Source organism: Bactrocera latifrons, unplaced genomic scaffold (assembly GCF_001853355.1).
Source record: "Bactrocera latifrons isolate USDA-ARS-PBARC rearing strain unplaced genomic scaffold, ASM185335v1 scaffold_212, whole genome shotgun sequence".
NCBI lineage: Eukaryota > Metazoa > Arthropoda > Insecta > Diptera > Tephritidae > Bactrocera > Bactrocera latifrons.
The window spans coordinates 466,863-486,188 of NW_017535653.1; the positions used below are offsets into that span (position 1 = coordinate 466,863).

The 19,326-nt window shown below is 37.4% G+C and overlaps 1 protein-coding gene across 1 annotated transcript in view; it reads left to right on the forward strand.

Annotated features, from left to right (window-relative positions):
- LOC108968378 (anaphase-promoting complex subunit 2) overlaps nt 1-19,326 on the forward strand; it is a gene marked incomplete at its 3' end in the record, with an annotated part of 118,293 nt that overhangs the window by 37,139 nt on the left and 61,828 nt on the right. Inside the window, 2 exon segments of the mRNA XM_018932377.1 lie at nt 4,786-4,966; nt 8,318-9,019. Of these exon segments, the coding sequence (XP_018787922.1) occupies nt 4,786-4,966; nt 8,318-9,019 (883 nt within the window).

Here is a 19,326-nt window from a genome sequence, read left to right on the forward strand (position 1 = left end):
CAACTACTGTGGGATAAGCCTCCTTAACATCGTATATAAGCTTCTATCGAGCTTATTGTGTGAAAGATTAAAGCCCACTGTCAACAAACTGATTGAACCTTTTCAGTGTGCCTTTAGACCTCAAAAATCAACAACCGACCAGATATTCACCATGCGCCAAATCTTGGAAAAGACCCGTGAAAGGAGAATCGACACTCACAACCTCTTCGTCGATTTCAAAGCTGCTTTCGACAGCATGAAAAGGAGCTGCCTTTACGCCGCGATGTCTGAATTTGGTATCGCCGCAAAACTAATACGACTATTTAAACTGACGTTGAGCAACACCAAAAGCTCCGTCAGAATCGGGAAGGACCTCTCCGAGCCGTCCGATACCAAACGAGGTTTAAGACAAGGCGACTCCCTATCGTGCGATTTCTTCTACCTGCTTCTGGAGAAAACAATTCGAGCTGCAGAACTAAATAGAGAAGGTATCATCTCCTACAAGAGTGTACAGCTCCTGGCGTATGCCGATGATATTAATATCATTGGCCTCAAAACCCGCGCCGTTAGTTCTGCTTTCTCCAGACTGGACAAGGAAGCAAAGCAGATGGGTTTGGCAGTGAACGAGGGCAAGACGAAATATCTCCTGCCATCAAACAAACAGTCGTCACACTCGCGACTTGGCCAGTCATAACTTTGAAGTCGTAGATAATTTCGTCTAACTGGGAACCAGCCTCCAACAATATCAGCTTGGAAATCCAACGCAGGATAGCTCTTGCGAACAGGTGCTACTTCGGACTGAGTAGGTAATTGAGAAGCAAAGTCCTCTCTCGACGAACAAAAACCAAACTTTATAAGTCACATGACAACAACTGATGAGTCGACGAAAATCTATGGTCCTTTGCGATGGAACGATGAGCTGTATGAGATATATGACGACATTGACATAGTTCAGCGAATTAAAAAACGGCTGCGTTGGCTAGGTCATGTTGTCTGAATGGACGAAAACTCTCCAGCTCTGAAAGTATTCGACGCTGTACCTACCGGAGGAGGCAGAGGAAGAGAAAGACCTCCACTCCGTTGGAAGGACCAGGTGGAGAAGGACCTGGCTATTCTTGGAATATCCAATTGGCGCCACGTAGCGAAAAGAAGAAACGATTGGCTCGCTGTTGTAAACTCGATTATAATCGCGTAAGCGGTGCCTACGCCAATAAGGAAGAAGAAGAAGAAGATATGTGCCGCATAAAAATATTTCCTACCTTCAATGTCCATAATTTCTTCAGCATCTTTATGAAATAAAGTGTCAGTTAATTTTTCCCTAAAACTTTTTTCGGCATATTTTCCAATTTGTGCGAAAATTTTGATTATAATCAATGTTTTTCTTCACCGATCAGCTGTGAATTAATGGTCCTTGCAAGAGTTGCACAGAAACTACAAAAAAGATGTTCATTGTTGATGGTAAATATTTGCAATTGCATAATTTTGCAAACTCAGATGCAGAAGATTCTGAATTACCCTAATAACTAATAATCACTTAAAAATTGTAAAAATAGCACAAAGCATAAACATACATATGTCTCGGAGACGTATGGCTTGGCAATTTTTCAGAATATACAAAACTTACCACTAAACGTCAACTACCACTAAAATGCTGTATGTAACGACTGAGTAAATGCGTTGTGAAAAAAAAATGTAGGAGGGAGAGCAAAATGTAAAAAGGTCGTACGCCTCTCAGATGTATGTTATGAAGGCAGGGTTAATCAAATGATATCTTCTAAGGCTCCACAGTTACATAAATTCTGTAACGAAGCCTATGTTACTATTCTATAAGCCTTTTGAAACCATTCGATCTTAACATCACTTTTGCTGCAACGAATATTTTCAATACATTAGGAAGACCTCCAGTTTTATATATTTAAGTCCGTATTACCTAAATTTCGTGTAGAATCAATGAGTTGGTATTGTGCTTTAATCGCATAAATAACAGACCCTTTATCGTGAAAACTCTGGAGAATTTTTTCATTATGACTAACAACTTGGTCATTAGTTGGGTCAATTCTTAAAGCTTTCTCAATCGAAAATTCTTCAGTGGTATCTTTTGACACTTTTCCAAAACGAACTTCAAGATGCATAGATGTCAACTTTCAAACACTTAAAGCATTAAGCACATACAGTGACTCACATCGTAAGTCGGGCAAGCCTAATCATTAAATTATTTAGTAATTTGCTTAGTCAAATCTAAATTATATGGATAAAATACTGGCTTTATTTCGAAGTTATTTATTTATACATACATATTTTGTAATAAAAAAGAATTTGATATTTTTAGCAATCTATTAGGAATATTTCCAACTAATTTGCGGGAAAAATCTGGAGTTATTTTCTTCCACTCTTGTAACGCAGCCTTCAATTGATTTTTATTGGAGCACCTTTTATTTTGCACCCTGCCACCGAGCTCGTTCCACAAATGTTTTATAACATTAAGGTCCGGGCTTTGGGCAGGAGGTTTTATTACTGTGGGACAATTATATAGAAGCCAGGTCCTTGCAATCAGCGGAGAGTGCTTGGGATCATTGTCCTGATAGAACTTGAAACTATCGGAAATTCAAAACATGTGCACACTCTCATTTACGTTTAACTTTAGAATGCCAATGTACACATTTTTATTGATTATTCCATCTATAAAATGAAGATTGCCCACACCTGACGCAACCATGCATCCCTAGACCATAACAGAACATCCTCCTTGCTTCGCTGTCTTTTTTTTTTTGTTTGCACTTCTGATTACGTTTACACCACACATAACGCCTACCTTCGGATCCGAACAAAGTAAACTTACTTAAACTTTTATTGTGTTACCTGCCTCCAAAATGAAAAAAGGCGCTCCTTGTTATTTTTCGAACTAATGTAAGGCTTTTTTTGAGCTACTCTTCCATTGATGCTCTTTTTCCGAAGAAGTTGAAATTTGTCTTTTAGTGCAATGGCTAGTTGTGGCGCAGAAAGAAAAGGATCCTTCTGAACTTCTCTTAAGCTGAATTTTTCATCTCTTAAGCTAAACTTCTTTTTTACTACCCTCCTCATGTACAGGGGACTTACTTTTATTAACTATATCGGAACCACAAAAGGAAAGAGCATAACCTCACACGTTTATTGTTTTATTTTACGTTCCAAGAAATAATCAAAAAGAAATAAAATATAAAGTTCACGTACCAAAAGGAAGATTCAAACTATAATAAAATTGCCGTGTGTAAAAATTTTTTTTTTACACAATTCTAATGGTAAAAAGTTCTGTCTGCTTCATGTGCATAATTTGACCAACTTTTACTGTGCCCGTTTTATAAAGAGTTTATGCTTTTTTTTTTACTTTGGTACCGTTATGTTTATGAAATCTATTTTTACAATACTAAGTTTTATCATTAGTAACTAAATATAATCGATAAATACTTACGAAGGAATATAAGTTTTACATATTTTAAATAAGCAAAGAATATTTTTCAATTGCTTGTCCGACTTACGATGTGAGCCACTGTATATAAATGTCTTGTCTTCTTGTTGACGCATGTTTTGTTGGAGTTCAACAGAGCAGAATTGTCGGCACAGATGTGTAGCGGGTTTCATATGTTTTGTCTTTTGAAATACTTGATGTCCTCGGACAGAAGGTAACTACATTTGGTCATCGAAGAGTAAGACATTTATACCACCAAAACAAGTGTCCGGTGTCTTCAGATGGCGCAAACGAGAGTCGATCATGCAAAACATCTCATAATGTACCATAGAAATATTGATATAAATAGAAACTCAACGTTTTGCCATAATTGGCGCACCCCTCTCAAATAGTTTCCTTCAAACGATCCTCTCGATATAAAAAGGCCTCTTGCATTATTCAGTTTCCATGCCACTTCTTACGGGTATATGCTATTCAAATGTCATCAACAACAGTTCAGACTTTTTTTAAACGTTGCATTCTTTTATTTTAACTCGGCTATAATCGCGTAAGCTGTGTCTACGCCAATTAAGAAGAAGAAGATTCTTTTATGCGCATCTTTTTGGAGAGTTGCTTGAACTTGTGGTCGCCTTCTAACAGTGTCACTCAAATATTCAAAGTTTCAGTACCATGAAGAAATTTACAAACAAACATACTAGCTTCACTTGTATGTTACAAGCGTATTACAAATAAGCAACATATAGCAATTACTTTGTAAAGAAACCAAGTTGTCGATCGGTATCTGTACTCACGCTATGATAGATGCGTAATAAGGGTCATTGTCACATGAACACTCATATCAAATTTTGAACTTACTAGGGCCTAAATAATAATTTCTGAATGAAAAAAAAATGAAACTTCGCAAAGAAGCTACTAATTTGTCGAAACCGCCATTATCGGCCCATCATACAAAGTGACTGAAGAAATACATATATGTTTTTGTATGAACAACTTTTTTATATGGTGAGTTATCTTAACTAAATATGGCATTGATTGTTATCCAAGGCAACGGGAGAATCTTCGAAGAAATTGTTCAGATATACAAAATATATATAATATCGTTTAAGTAATCAAAAATTGAGAAAGTATAGCATTTTCGGCTCAATAAAACCTAGCACTTTTTTCGTTGTTTTTCTATTATTTTAGTGTTTAATATTTGGTAAACAATTATATGTATTAAATGTTGTAAAAAATGTTGGGACATTATATAAACATATGTTTATGTATTTTCCATTAAAAAATGTTGGGCCATTATAAAATAGAGTAATAGTCTTTACCTACTTATTTTTTTAAATTTAAAGTTTTGTTTCGTATATTTCTAGTGGCTGGACGAGACTATAATCAATTGGCTGAGGAAAATTTTTAGTCATGTATGCATGCATTCACAAACTCCTGAGACATGTACTTCTAATATTATAAAAGGATTCAAAGTTAAATTAACATATTTTTTGTATGAACATTTGGCTCTCAGCAGTATCGAACAGTTTTTTAGTATAATAATTGGTAAGTACTAAATCATATTAATAAATTATGATTTACAAAATTGTTAATATGATTTTGGAAATTGATCCTGTGAACCAAAAGTTTTATTATTTATATTGATTTCGTAAGCTATAATACAGTTCACTAAAAGAAAGGTGCAACCAAACATTTTATATTCTTACAACTTGCAAGAATCAAAGCCAGGGTTAAGGGGTAAAGCGTTACCCAGAGGATCGAAATCCAAGCAATTTTATATATACAAGGTGGTTTTATTTTTTGAGCTGTTAATTTTTTTCAATACCATCATGAAATTTCCTTGTAAATACCCTAAAAAAATTCCCTGAAAACTTGAGCCCTTAGTATTAATTTTAAGGACTGGAAAAAGGTATGTAAAAATTTTCCAATGAAAATACACGACAATCGTAATTTTTTATCTTTAAGGGGTTATATCCACTTCCGAGACAGAAAAAACGCGTTTTTTTTGTGAATTTTTTCCAAAGTGACATTTTATTTTATACATTAATGGAAGAAATTTAGTTAAATAGAATTTAATGTACATTAACAATCAGCGGTTTATTTAAAAAAATATTGGATCCCCTAGCTCCTGTAGATGATCTGCGGAGAGACGTCCAAAAAAAAGTGCTTGGCGGTGAGCAATATATCTCTGATCCAAATTATCTGAAAACAAAAAACCAAAAATATTTAGTTTTTTGTTAAATAAATACAAGTAATGATCGAAGGTATAGTCAAAATTTTGATTTTTGACAAAATAACGGCTGTTCAAAAAAAAAATTCAGTTTTTCATAAAAATTTTTCACTTCAAAGTGACTTAAAAAATCGAAATCATATTTCTCAGAATTGAAAATTCTACAAAAAAAAAAACTAAACTCACATCGGCGAGGTAGTATGGGGCTCCAAACCTGATTTTTCCACAAAATTCACATATTTTTATCTATCTCGTAAATTACCAGAGCTATAGAAACAACAACAACAACTATACTTGTAGGAAATTTTATTTGCTACAAAAAAGGTCCGTGGTCAAAATTGTTATCGTTAATACTTCTCGAGATAAAAATTTTTTTCTATAGCTCTTGTCATTTACGAGATATAAAAAAATGTGAATTTCGTGGTAAAATCAGGTTTAGAGCCCCGTTTTACCTCGCCGGTGTGAGTTTCGACTTTATCGCAACGGGAACTTTTGTAGTGTGTTCAATTCTGAAATATAATAGGTTGTCAAAAAAGTAATGCGGTATTTTTTATTGAATTTTCAATTGTTCATAAAATTGGTTACACCTCCCATCCGAGCTCCCGAGGCTTTTGGCGTGTCACTAAAGATGTGTGTGGCCTGACGTTGTCCTGATGGAAGACAATTCGGCCTCTGTTGATCAAAGATGGCTTCTTCTGCACGACTGCTGCCTTCAAGCGGTCCAGTTGTTGGCAGTACAGGCCCGAATTGAGCGTTTGGTCATAGGGGAGCAGCTCATAGTGGATTATTCCCTGCCAATCCCACCAAACACACAGAAGAACCTTACTGGCCGTCAATCCAAGCTTGGCCACCGTCTGGGTCGCTTCACCGCTTTTCGACCACGACCGTTTATCGTAAGTGAGCCACTTTTCATCGCCAGTCACCATACGCTTCAAAAACGAGTCGATTTTGTTGCGATTCAGAAGCGATTCGCATGCGTCGATACGGTCGAAGATGATGACTCATGCCCAGCTCTTGACCGATGCTACGGTTGCTACTATGCCAGTCTCTTTCGACCAATTCAGTTATTTTATCGCAATTTTCGACGACAGGCCTTCCGGAGCGTGGCGCATCTTCGACCACCTCTACACCAGAACGTAAACGTTGAAATCATCGTTGTGCGGTGGAAATGGAAACTGTATCGGGTCCACAAACTGCACAAATTTTATTGGCGGCTTGAGATGCATTTTTTCCTTTATCGTAGTAGTACTGTAAAATTGCCCTATTTTCTCTTTATTTTGCTCCATGTTTGCGACGCTATAACTCACGAACGACTTAAAAGAAACGACAATCAATCAAACACGTGTTGCCGTGTGAAATGAGCTTTCCAAACAGGTATAGCATGACCCGATGAGACGAATAAAACTAGAACTACGCGCTCTCAGCGCCAACTAGCGAAAATACCGCAAGACTTTTTTGACAATCAATATGTGTCTAAAGTGAAATGCCGTAAAATGCCTCTGATTATAAATATAATACATATATGGAATTCGGGGAGTATCGGCCCGCTTTATCTATTTTTTCAATGCCTTAATATGTATTAATAATTAATATGTATTAACCTCTCACATACTAAAAAACCAATCATATAGGGCAAAATCAGCCGGATGTTCGAAAATCCTGATATTTCTTATATAGGTGATAGATCAAGTTTTGGCTCAAATTTATTTATTTTAGACATAAAGTTGCACAGTTTGGCGTAAAACACGTAATTTTGGCTCAAATTTATTTATTTTAGACATAAAGTTGCACAGTTTGGCGTAAAACACGCTCTCTCATTTTCATTGAGAATTCACATATTTATCACCTAAATGTGAGCGGTGGCAGACCCATTTAATATCTCTGGCGTATTTAGCTATTGATTTGTTGCGCTTTTAGTCGTTTTTAACAGTACCGTTATATGGGGGGTGAGTCTTCTGATTTCATCCATTTTAATACTGTCGGTAAGAGTTCTTATAATTTTGAGCTTGGTTATTGTAGGTTTGGTTTGTGGTCATGGCAGTGGTCCGATTACGCCCATCTACGAACTCGGTTTTTTTTCTACTAAGGAATCCACATACCAAGTTTCATCAATATATCTCAATTCCTACTCAAGTTACAGCGTGCACGAACGGACGGACAGACAGTTAACAGGATTTCGACTTTTCTCGTCACCTTGATCATTTATATATACATAACTCTATATCTATCTCGATTAGTTGTAGGTGATACGTTCAGCCGTTAGGTGAACAAAACTATAATTCTCTGTAGCAACTGGTTGCACGAGTATAAAAATCGTGAGCCTATTTATAAATAATTTTATTCGACTGTAATTTTGAGATTGGCAAACCTCCTTTTAAGAATGCTAACTCGTTTCTCCGGGAAAAAATCAATTCGCGCAAATAATTACGTTACGGACGCTACGATAGGTGGTGAGTTTTCATTTGTTTACATTGAAACAGCACCATTGCTGATATGAGAGCAATAAAAGCTGCCTTATTACTGCGGAAAGGCGGTAAGCCGGTGTTTAAATGAAGAATTAAGATAGTTTTTATTTATTACATACATAGTTGATCTCATTTGTGAAACTAGTTGTTAAAGCAAAAGCTTCTTAAAAGTTTTAAGTTTAAGTTTGTTTTTAATTTTAGATTTTCCGGATTCCATTCCTGCCATAGATGATTTAAAGATTTGCATGGAAAAGATAGATATGAGAAAACACTTCATCCGAACTCTGACGAATACATTAAAAGTTCGAGTATTACATCCTGGCGTTAATACTATGGATATTTTAACTGGATATATTGCCGCAATTAAAGCTATCAGATATCTTGATAATAGTGGAATTATTTTAGAAACAGTTACTACACCAATAAGAGATTATCTTCGCAAACGCAGTGATACTGTGAGGCGTGTGGTAACAGGTCTGACTGAAGAAGGCCCTACTGATTTAACAGAAGAACTAGCTAAAGGAGAATCAAGTAAAGAAAATGCGAAACTAGACGCTAATGACGAACTGAACAATTGGGAAAATTGGTTGCCAGACTCTTATGGTATCGATCAGACAGCACGAGCTCAGTTAATCAATGTCAACCGTTCAGCCGATATAATATCTATGGTAGTTGACATATATGGAAGCAAGGAACTTTTTATGAACGAATACCGTAACTTAATGGCAGATCGGTTACTAACTTATTTGGATTTCAATGCGGATAAAGAAATAAGAAACTTGGAATTACTTAAACTTCGGTTTGGAGACTCGTTACTTCACAGTTGCGAAGTTATGTTGAAAGATCTCACAGACTCAAAACGAATTAATTCACATATCTCAAGTGATACAAAATATAAAGAAAGTGAGTTTTTAATGTTGTATTAAATTTTATTTGAAAATTATGCAGTGTCACACATAAGCATTTTTCTCCCTTACGATTAAAAATTAAAATATAATGTAATTAGATATGAAACAAACATAGGTGTTAGTTCACATAAGTTATGAGCTTTTATATCTTATTGCATAGATTAGCAACAAAAAAAAACTCAAAGTGTTGAAGCTGTTCCCATTATGGTTTCGTAAATGTCCGGAGATAATTTTTTTTCACAACTTCATTATTTTCTGAAATCGTATGAAATTGGAAAGCGAAATAATTTAATAGCCTTTTCGCACAGTCAAATTAATTTAGTTAAATCAGATTGTTTCAGAAACCGTTTTTTTCCTTTCACACAGTCGGCTACTCGATTAACGATCACCTAATTTTTTTTTTAATTCTCAATTGATGCTTGCTTCTTCTCTCGTATGTTCATAATACCGAGAATAGCCACTTCCCTGTCTGCAGCCCAAGGCAGTCTCCTATGTTTTTGTGCTAAATAAAGAAAATGTAAAAATTAAATTTTTAGAATAAAAATTTTGCCTAGAATTTGTTGGTTACTATACTTACTATTCATATTAACTTCCTATCTTTTGTTTTTTTTTTTTATTCGGTGTGTGTCACAAATTTGTTGAGACGGTTCTGTTTTGCAAAGGCTAAAGAAAGTGCCTGGATGTTGACAACTTGTCCGGTAAGATTTTATTTGTAGTCAGATGATGCATTGCCGAGCCCAAGTAGTTCAGTAAATCTCTTCGTTCTACTCTAGGCATGACGAGCCCGTAGTCTCACAGGACGCAGTGATCCAAGTTTTCATTTATGTATTTAGTTAAATTCTTGTTCGGACACGTTCATATACCTAGCTTTTCTGATCCTAAGAGCACATTTCGCAGTAATACACATATTGGCAATGTCCACGGGTGCTATGTATAAAATTGCATTAGATGGTATGGTTCGGTAGTACACGGCAAATGCCGATGAGAGCCCAAATACAATACACCATAGAATATAATTCGCTTTACTACAGTTTCCCAGAGACAAAACACTATCGTTAGTTACATTTCCCAGCTTTTCCCTAAAGCTCCTCTACAGAAATATAAGGCAACTGATGCCTTCCTTACTCTCTCTTCATTATTTTTCCTGCATGAAAGCTTTCTATCAAGAAATTTCACATTACTAACAGGTTGAAAACATAAACCCCCGAAGTGGGTATTGTGTTTAAGTTTGTAACAAATAGATACATACATTTGTATCTCTATTTGCACTTTGCGAATCATTAAATTGTCTAAATCTTTATCACGAACATTTGAAATAAAAATACCGCATTAAGTCGTATTATAAAATGTAGTTTATTAAAGAAGTATTTAACTTTATGATAATGTTAATTAATAACGAATGTAGCGTATGTAGATCGTCGGTAGCGATCGAAGTTCAAGCTGTGGCTGTGACAGGTGTTGCAAACGGAAAGTCTTGATGATCGAATGTATAATATATTACGAATGTTGGTGGCGAATGTAAGCACGGATGCATGTAATGTTGTATAAGGTATAAAGCTGTCATCCCGTTGTCTACCCTTTTGGTGGAATGCGTTGGTGTACAGTTGTGGTGAGTTGAGTTGGTGTTGAATTGTGTTATTGGGTCATCGTCTGTGATGTATTAAGCTATTTTGCTAGGGTGTGCCAGTTTTTTCCAGGTAGAGTGGTAGGAGGCTTAAATCATTTAAACATACTGGGCCCCCTAGTCGAATATTTTGCCTAGTACTATACGTATATGCGTAACGTGTATTTCGGTTTAGTATATGGAGTATACTTGCTGCAAATGCTAAAATCAGCTTTGTGGTTGATTATTTTATGGGTTTATCATTTATAATTTTTATTTGAATTTTCCTTACAACGGTTTATCGGCAATAGTTTGCATTTCTTTATTATTATGAAATAAAGCGACGTTACGTCTGACTCAGATATGGCCACATTGCGTGCTCCTTAGCCTTAAGGTTAGAGTACTGGAATTAGAGGGATCTTGCGAGAGAGTGGCCGGTAATTGCGAACGGCTTCATTTAGAATTATACTTTATTAAGTGGGATCTTCAAGTTGTACAACAGATTCCCACCCACTACCCCTATGTGGGGCGCTTATGTAGGGACGATAAGAGCGACCTCTGCTTTTGTTAGTTTTTTTTATTTATTCTGTTTGAGAATTTAGGAAATGAGAAGTGTCGATTTTCTATCCCTTTGGAACAATTTTGTTATACATTGTGTTTAAGTGCGTATGCATTAATTTGGCAAGTTTGGCAAATTTTGAATCAGGATTTTGTATAATTTTTGGTGCGGCACCGAAAAGTTGTATGCGCTTTTAATATAGGGACTGTCAGAGGTAACTCTGACTGTGTTTTTAATACCAATTTGTGGAGTATTGGAAAATTGTGGCTCTAGTGGTAGTAGTACTATGTACCGGCATTATTTGATCGAGTAGTTGTGACTTTAGAGAAGTCTTCACAATACTGATTTTCCAGAGTTTTGTCTGTTCTAAGAGAAAGTTTCCTTAACTTTTGAAATTTTCTTAATTATAAATTAAAGTATTTGTTTGAATCATACCCAACTTTAGTTGGTATGGAGGTAACTAGTCCACTTTGAGCACAATTAAACCTGTGGTTCTTTTTGTAAAAGTACTTCTTTGGGGTGAGATGGGATATGTGCTGTAATGAAGCATTGCATGGTGCCTTTTTTTGAAAATATAAACAATTAAATTTGCTTTTGAAATTTATATGTATATGTAAGCGCATGTGACAAACAATTTGTGCCAAGTCTTTGTGACCTGACAAAATTATTTCGTTCGTTAATCTTTAAGTTTTTAAACTTCTCTCTTTTCATTAAATTTTGTTTACGGAATCAATTTTCTTCTGCGGATACGTTGAGGGTGGTGCAGAAAGCCTTTGGTGATGAGGCTAKGTCTAAAAAAATTTTTACAAGTGGTATAGTGAGTTCCAAGCCGGCCGTGAACGTGTCGAAGACGAAGAGCGTCCAGGGCGACCATCAACCTCAACCGATGAAGCTCACGTTCAACAAATCAAAGATTTGGTGTTGAAAAMCCGWCGATTAACAATTAGAGACCTTGCTGATGAAGTTGGCATATCGAAAGGCTCAGCCAATACAATTTTGACGGATGTTTTGAGCCTCAGGCGTGTCAAATCTCGACTGGTACCGAAAACATTGAATTTTTTGGAAAAAAGGCATCGCGTTGAAGTGTGTGAAACGATGCTTTCCGACTACCAGGGTGTCATGAAACGCATTATAACTGGCGATGAGACTTGGATCTATGCTTACGAACCCAAAACAACCGATCAATCGAGCGAATATCGTGCCAAAAGAGAGCCGAGACCAAAAAAAATGGCGCCAAAGTCGCTCAAAAATCAAGGTCATGTTGACTGTTTTCTTCGATTATCGTGATGTTGTGCATTATGAATTCCTTCCAATCGGTCAAACAGTCAACAAGGAATATTATTTGAACGTTATGCGTCGTTTGCGTAACGCTATCCGTCTAAAARGGCCGGAATTGTGAAAAGACAATTCTTGATTTTTACACCACGATAATGCACCATCCCATACTGTCCTCGTGATCATTTCGCCAAAAACTCAACCCATATCGTTCCGCAACCACCGTATTCACCTGATCTGGCGCCGTGCGACTTCTGGCTGTTCATCAAGCTCAAAAGACCGCTCCGGGGACACCGTTTTTATACGATAGAGGGAGGGGATTCAAGCCGCAGCGAAGACGGAACTGAAAGCCATCCCGGAAAGTGACTACAACCAGTGATTGGACAACCAGAAGATTAGACAATCCGTTGGAATAAGTGCATTGCATCGAGAGGGGATTACTTTGAAGGGGATGAAATTGATTTGGAAGAATAATTAAAGAATTTTCAAAATAAATACATTGTCACCTTATTTTTTGGGCACAGTTTACCAGAGTAGGATTCCAATTGTCTGTGGGAATATTTAGTGTCGATAGACACGACAAGCAATTTGAAACAGTGGATTCTAATTTGATGAATTCTAAACTTGTTTTTTTCTTAATTTTTGGCAGGTTCATTAGTGTCGTTACTTGTTTATCGACAAGTATTCTTTCGTTTTCGTACCTAGCTTTTAGAGCTTCCCATGCCAAAATGAAATTATAGTCATTTAATGAGAACTGTTTGACTATTTCGCCTACTTGACCTTTTGTTTTGTATGCTTCTGTGTCACATGCGGGCACCTCGAGGTGGGTACCTGAACTTGCCTTTTTATTATCTACTCTGATGTGCAAAATATTATTATTTAAACAAATTGACCACAAAAAATATATCACGAACAGTTATCTGCAGTAGTTTTTGATAAAATTATTTTAAAATTTGATTTGAACTCTAACATTCAACCTTCAATAACTTTAGCAGAAAAATTAATTTTGACGAAATATTTATATCATGGAATATATATCTGTTCCCTCACCCAATGAAATACTTATTTTCGAAATCAGTGATAAGGAATGAAACTCATAAGAAAAAGAAAATTAAAACTACACAGGCATATAAAGGTAACTATAGATATGAGACAACTTCTATTATGTGTTGATAACTGAACTGAGCATTTGCAGTTAGAATTTTCTGTTTGTTTATGAAGCTTGTCCGACACTACCTCTATATTAGAAAAAAGGTGCAGATTCACAGTATAATTATACCAGGGGAGATTCAGTATCATTTTCAAAAGTTTGTTTAGCATCACATACAAAGTTTTTAAATTCTCTTCTTCTTTATTGGCGTAGGTAGGTACAGTGGCGAGCAAAATTAAGTGCATGTTCACGACGCAGACTTTCGTCACCCAAAAAATCATAATCACACAAGCAAATCCTAAAACCTTTTTGCATTACTTTTACTATTTAATTCTTAATCAATTCTAAGCAAAAACAATGATAATAGAGATGAATTCGAAGAGACTAAAAGTAAAAACGAAAAATAACCGCATAAACTCAATTTTGCACGTTGGCACTTTTCCACCTATTTTCGCTTTCTTACTTCTCTTCTCAGCATAAATCGGCAAGATTCACTGTTATATTTGTTTTTGCATTATTTTTGATGTTCGTGGCGTAGACTAAGACGTGTTACGGACTAAGGAAAGTGTTTTTGATTTATTTTTTTGTAACTATAAATAATTTGTTAAAAATTTGCGAGCATAAAAATGAGAAAATTGCATGAAGCACTTGAAAATAATGTTATAGGCTTGGCCGAGAATAGTTGTACTTCACGTGCAATTCCCAAGAGGCTTGGTATAAGCCAATCGGCGGTAATCGCAGTTCAAAAGAGATGGAATGTGACTCCCAAAGCCGGAGTCGCAGGTCGTAAAAAATTATTGAAGGAGTCAGATGCTCGACTAACGATGTCTGAGATGGGAAGGAACAAGCTTCTAACACCAAAAGATACTTCTTTGGCTATTAACAAGAATGTTAGCGAATGGACTGCCAGAAGAGCGCTGCGAGACATCGGATATATATCAAGTGTAAAAAAAAACTGCATTATCCGTCAAAAATGCTAAAGCGCGAATCAAATTTGGGAGACACCAAAAATTGGACTGTTGACGATTGGAAACGTGTTGTCTGGTCTGATGAAAAAGATTTTTGGATTTGCTTGTGTGATTATGATTTTATGGGTGACGAAAGTCTTGCGTCGTGAACATGCACTCAATTTACTGCTCACCACTGTAGGTAGGAGTGCTGGCCTGTTGTCTTTCGGGCTCAATTAGCACTTGCTGTGCTATTTCGATGCACTATTCGTAGAACCTTCTGTATCTGCTATCACGTTTCACCTTCTCTTTCAAACCATTTTGAGGTTTGGATGAAGCTACTTATGTCTGATATGCTTTTAGTAGAAATCCATTCAAGGAAGTTTTCTGTGTCGGATCTGTGATAGCGCTGGGCATTCAAGGAGAAAGTGAAAAATTGTTTCCCGCTATTCTGCAGCCTCGGCAAATGTTGTTGTAAGGCATTTCCATTTTGGACTCATGTTCTCCAATTGACCAGTGCCCTGTTATGGTAGCTGTTACTCTGTAGATACTTTTCTTATACCTATTTACTAAATCGTTAGTTCTTTTCTTGTCGAATATTGGCCATAATTGTTTATTTATGATGCATTTTGTTATGTTTTAACATATGTTATTTGCAACTTGTTGAAATTGTCGATTAATCTCCCTTTGGTTCGATCCTAGCGAGCTTGGTATTAGCCCAGTCTTGGATTCGTTAAGGAAAGCTCCTGCCTTTGTCAACTCGTCTGCTTTTTCGTTACCGAAAATGTGCCTGTGACCAGGAACCCAAATCAAGTCTAGTGGAGCTTAATTTTTATTGAGTTTAGTGTTTTCTTGCAGTGGATTATACTGGAATTTGTCATGAGCGAAGACAAGACCACGAGAGCCGCCTGGCTATCCATAAATATGGTTGCTTTATGTATATTCTCGTGGTTTTCCAATAGAACTTCGCAGGCTTTTTCTATGCCCAGTACTTCCGCTTGGAAGATGCTAGCCTAGATCAGCGGAAAATACCCCCGTGCCTACCCCGCAGTCCATTTTGGACCCGTCGGTATAGACTTAAATGGTATCCTCCTCAACTATTGAACCTCTTCTCCAATCATTTAGATGGTATCCTTACCTGGCAGTGTCTATTGAAATCCAGCTTTGGGAAAATGTAGTCTGATTTATTAATGGTGAATTTGTTTAGGATTACACTATGTCCGTAGTTCTGCTGATTCCAACCACCCAATTATTTTATTCTTATAGCCGCAAAAGCTGCTGTTTTGTGAATAAAGATGTCCATGGGTAGTTGATGCACGACCACATTGAGGGCATCTGTCGGACATGACCTGATTGCACCAGTAACACCCGCACATGCTGCTCTTTTTATTCCATTTTATTTTCTAATGTTGTATTGTTTGTTTAGTGCTGGCCACCATACCAGAGTTCCATATGTAAGTATAGGTCTTTTGACAGCCGTATACATCCACATGATTGTACTGGGTTTGAGGCCCCAATTCTTGAGGACGATTCTCTTGCAAGTATAGTAGGCCATGTATGCTTTATTTATTCTTTTTTTGTATTTATTTTCCAGGACATTGGTGTAAATCCCCAATCCCAAGTATTTAGCTGTGGGGGTAGAGTGAGTGTTGTGTCGTTTAGTACCGGAAGTTGAAACTGAGGGATTTTGGTTCTGCTTGTGATTAGCATCAATTCTGTTTTGTTCGGGTTAACTCCTAGTCCATTGTTCTTAGCACATAGGTTCAGCCTTCGTAGTGCCTTTCCATAACCTCGTTGACTGTTGAACTAAACATGAATGATACCAACAGCACTATGTCGTCTGCATATGCTACTGCTTTCACTCCACCACCGTTTAATTGGAGTAGTATTTCGTTCAGGGCTACAACCCATAGAAGCGGGGAGAGGAGTCCTTCTTGAGGCATCCCTACTCACATAACTTGTTTGTGTTGCAGCGCCGCAGTGGTGCTATAATCTTCCTATTCTCAAGCATCGATAGTATCCATCTGCACAGAGTGTCATCTATGCCACCATGCGTCAGAGAATTAATTATAGCGTTAACTTCTATGTTATTGAAGGCGCCTTCTATGTCTAGAAGTCTAGAGAAGCAGCCATGGTGTATTGTTTGTAGTGTAGTGATTTTTCGACTGCACTTATCACTACGTGAAGGACATTTTCGGTTGATCGGCTTCGATAACTTATCCGCCATTATTGTTCTTACATGTAAGTCTATTAACCTTTCTATTACCTTCAGCATAAAGGAGTTGAGGCTTATAGGTCTTAAATTCTTGGCATTATCGTGTGTTCTTCTGCCTGGTTTTCGAAAGAGCACAACTTTAATTCTTGTCAACCCTTTGGGATGTAAGATAGTTGAATGCGAGTTTTATATATATCTTCAAGACTTCGAACCATTGGTTCTACCAGCTTTTGCAGCATTATGGGCATAATACCGTCTGGACCTGCCGCTTTGAATGGTGAGAAACTATTTATGGCATATTTGATTTTGTCTACTATCTGGCCTCGGTAATCAGCTGCGTTTACCGGTGGTTCTGGTTGAACCCCCGTTAAAGGCGTTTGCTGACTTCCGGAGAAGTGCGTTTTAATAAGTGCCTCCAGAGATTCTTTTGCAGAGGAGGTCCAATCTCCTTCCGCCCTAATGTAGGCAGTGTTAGTATGATTTTTGGATAGCATTTTACCCAGCCTTGCGGTTTCTCTGCAACTTTCTATCGAGGTGCAGAAAGGTCGCCAAGATTCGTTTTTAGCTTTCCTGACTGCTTTTTTGTATCTTTTCATAATATCTTTATATGGCTGCCAGGTTTTGGTTCTAAAACCCTCATTGAAAGCATTCCTTAGGAAGAACCTTTCTCTTTTTCAGAACTGTTACCGGTCTACATTTGTTGAAAGTTGTAGTTAAGATTTTTTCAAACTTCTCTACTTCTGAATCAAGTTCCTGAGGATTATTGATACTGCAATAAGCAGAGCCTTTTCAAGGCTATTTGTTGCTATACTGGTAAATTTTTCACATGCTGTTTTTCTAGGGTTCCGATATTGGGGAGGAGTACTGTATTTCTCGCGGATGCTGAAGAGTATCCAGGAGTGATCCGACATGGAAGGCTCACCGGATACCCTCCAGTTATCCACAATGATACATCCTATGCCTGTTAATAGCGTGAGGTCCAGCAAGGCCGCCCACCCCGGAAACCTATCAGAGCTTGGGAAAATAAAGGTTGTCTTATCGCACTTGTTGCATATACTAATATTGCTATTCAGAATATACTGCAAGAGTGACTCATCTCTGGTCTTTATACTGGATCTACCCCACACAGTATGCCTTGCGTTTGCATCACACCCTATTAGGACATCTTCCTTCCTGTTGTCCTCCACTAGTGTTGTAAGTGGTGTCAGTGGCATGTCCTCGTCATGGGCCATGTAGGCCGAGACCAAGAAGTAATGATTTTCTTTCTGTTCTGTGCTGTAATTTGGACAAAGAAATTCATTTATAATTCTATTGATAAGATTGCATGCCCTAGGTTTACCTTTGTTTCGAGTGTTTGATGCTTTTGATGCTCTCTTCATTAACCCAGTTCACCTGTATTAAGCTGATGTCGATGCCCCTCTTGTTTATGAGGGTTAACAGATTCGGTGTGCTGCAGGTTGGTCTGTACGCATCTTAGGTTATTGGGATCTCGGGTTTCTTTGATGTCCACATTCCGTAGCAGCTGGCTAGTATCGTCGACCTCTTTTGTGTCGTCTTCGTCAGTCGCTTTGTCGCCTTGTAAGATTTTTAGCCTGGCCTTCCGAATGTCGATGGTGATTTTATAGTCAGTTATCTTAAGAGCCTCTATGGACTCATCGCAAATGGCCACCAGAACTGGTCTGCTTGCTTTATTGGGGTTTTCCTCCTTGATCAGCTACCATTCATCTATACCAGGTATAACTTTGTTCTGCAGCCTGATGCTCCTCAGAAATGATTTGCCCGGCTCCTCTAGAATCAAATGCGAGCACGAGATCTCTTCGGGATGTCCATGGCGGGTGTAACCCTCAAATGGAGGCCTGCAAAGGCGTTGAGTTCCTACCCGTCAGGAACTCCGCCTAGGTTTTTTGGGTAGAGTTCCTTGCAGTTCTGTATTAGAGCGATTCCTTTTAGGGAATTGCTCGGTTGTTTGCCCTTTTCCTTTTCAGGAAGCTTTCATATTCGTTTAATATGGATTGGGGACCGGCTGCCTGATCTTTGACTATCTTTCCCCTGGTACCGGTTTTTCCTCAGCTGATTCTGGGATTTCTTGCGCTTTTTCCTGTTTTCTCCTTTAGCCGCCAGTGCACTTTGGTAGGTGCTCATGGCAGCTTTGGAGGCTGCTTCCTCCCTTAGATTGGCTTTTTCCGCTGCTGTATCTACCGGTATACTTTGGCTGATATGTCCGGCAGTACTCCAGCCAGGAGACGAGTAATTCGTTATTTCGGATTCCGTTATAGGATTCCTATATGTCATGTCATTTCCTTTAGTCGTCGCTGTTGTCGTCAAATTCTTGGTAAGAGGGAGAAGTAAGAGTCGAGTGCGTTTCCTTTGGGATGCACACTTTGCTATTACTTAAGCCCTTCGCCACTGAACAATTTGTGGATTTAAATGTATCCAATATATGGTGGAGCACACACTACTGCTTTAATTAAAGTAATAAAAAAAAAAAACTTTATACACTTCGGTTTTTTAACAACATTATTTATAAAATAAATTTATATTTTATAAAGATAA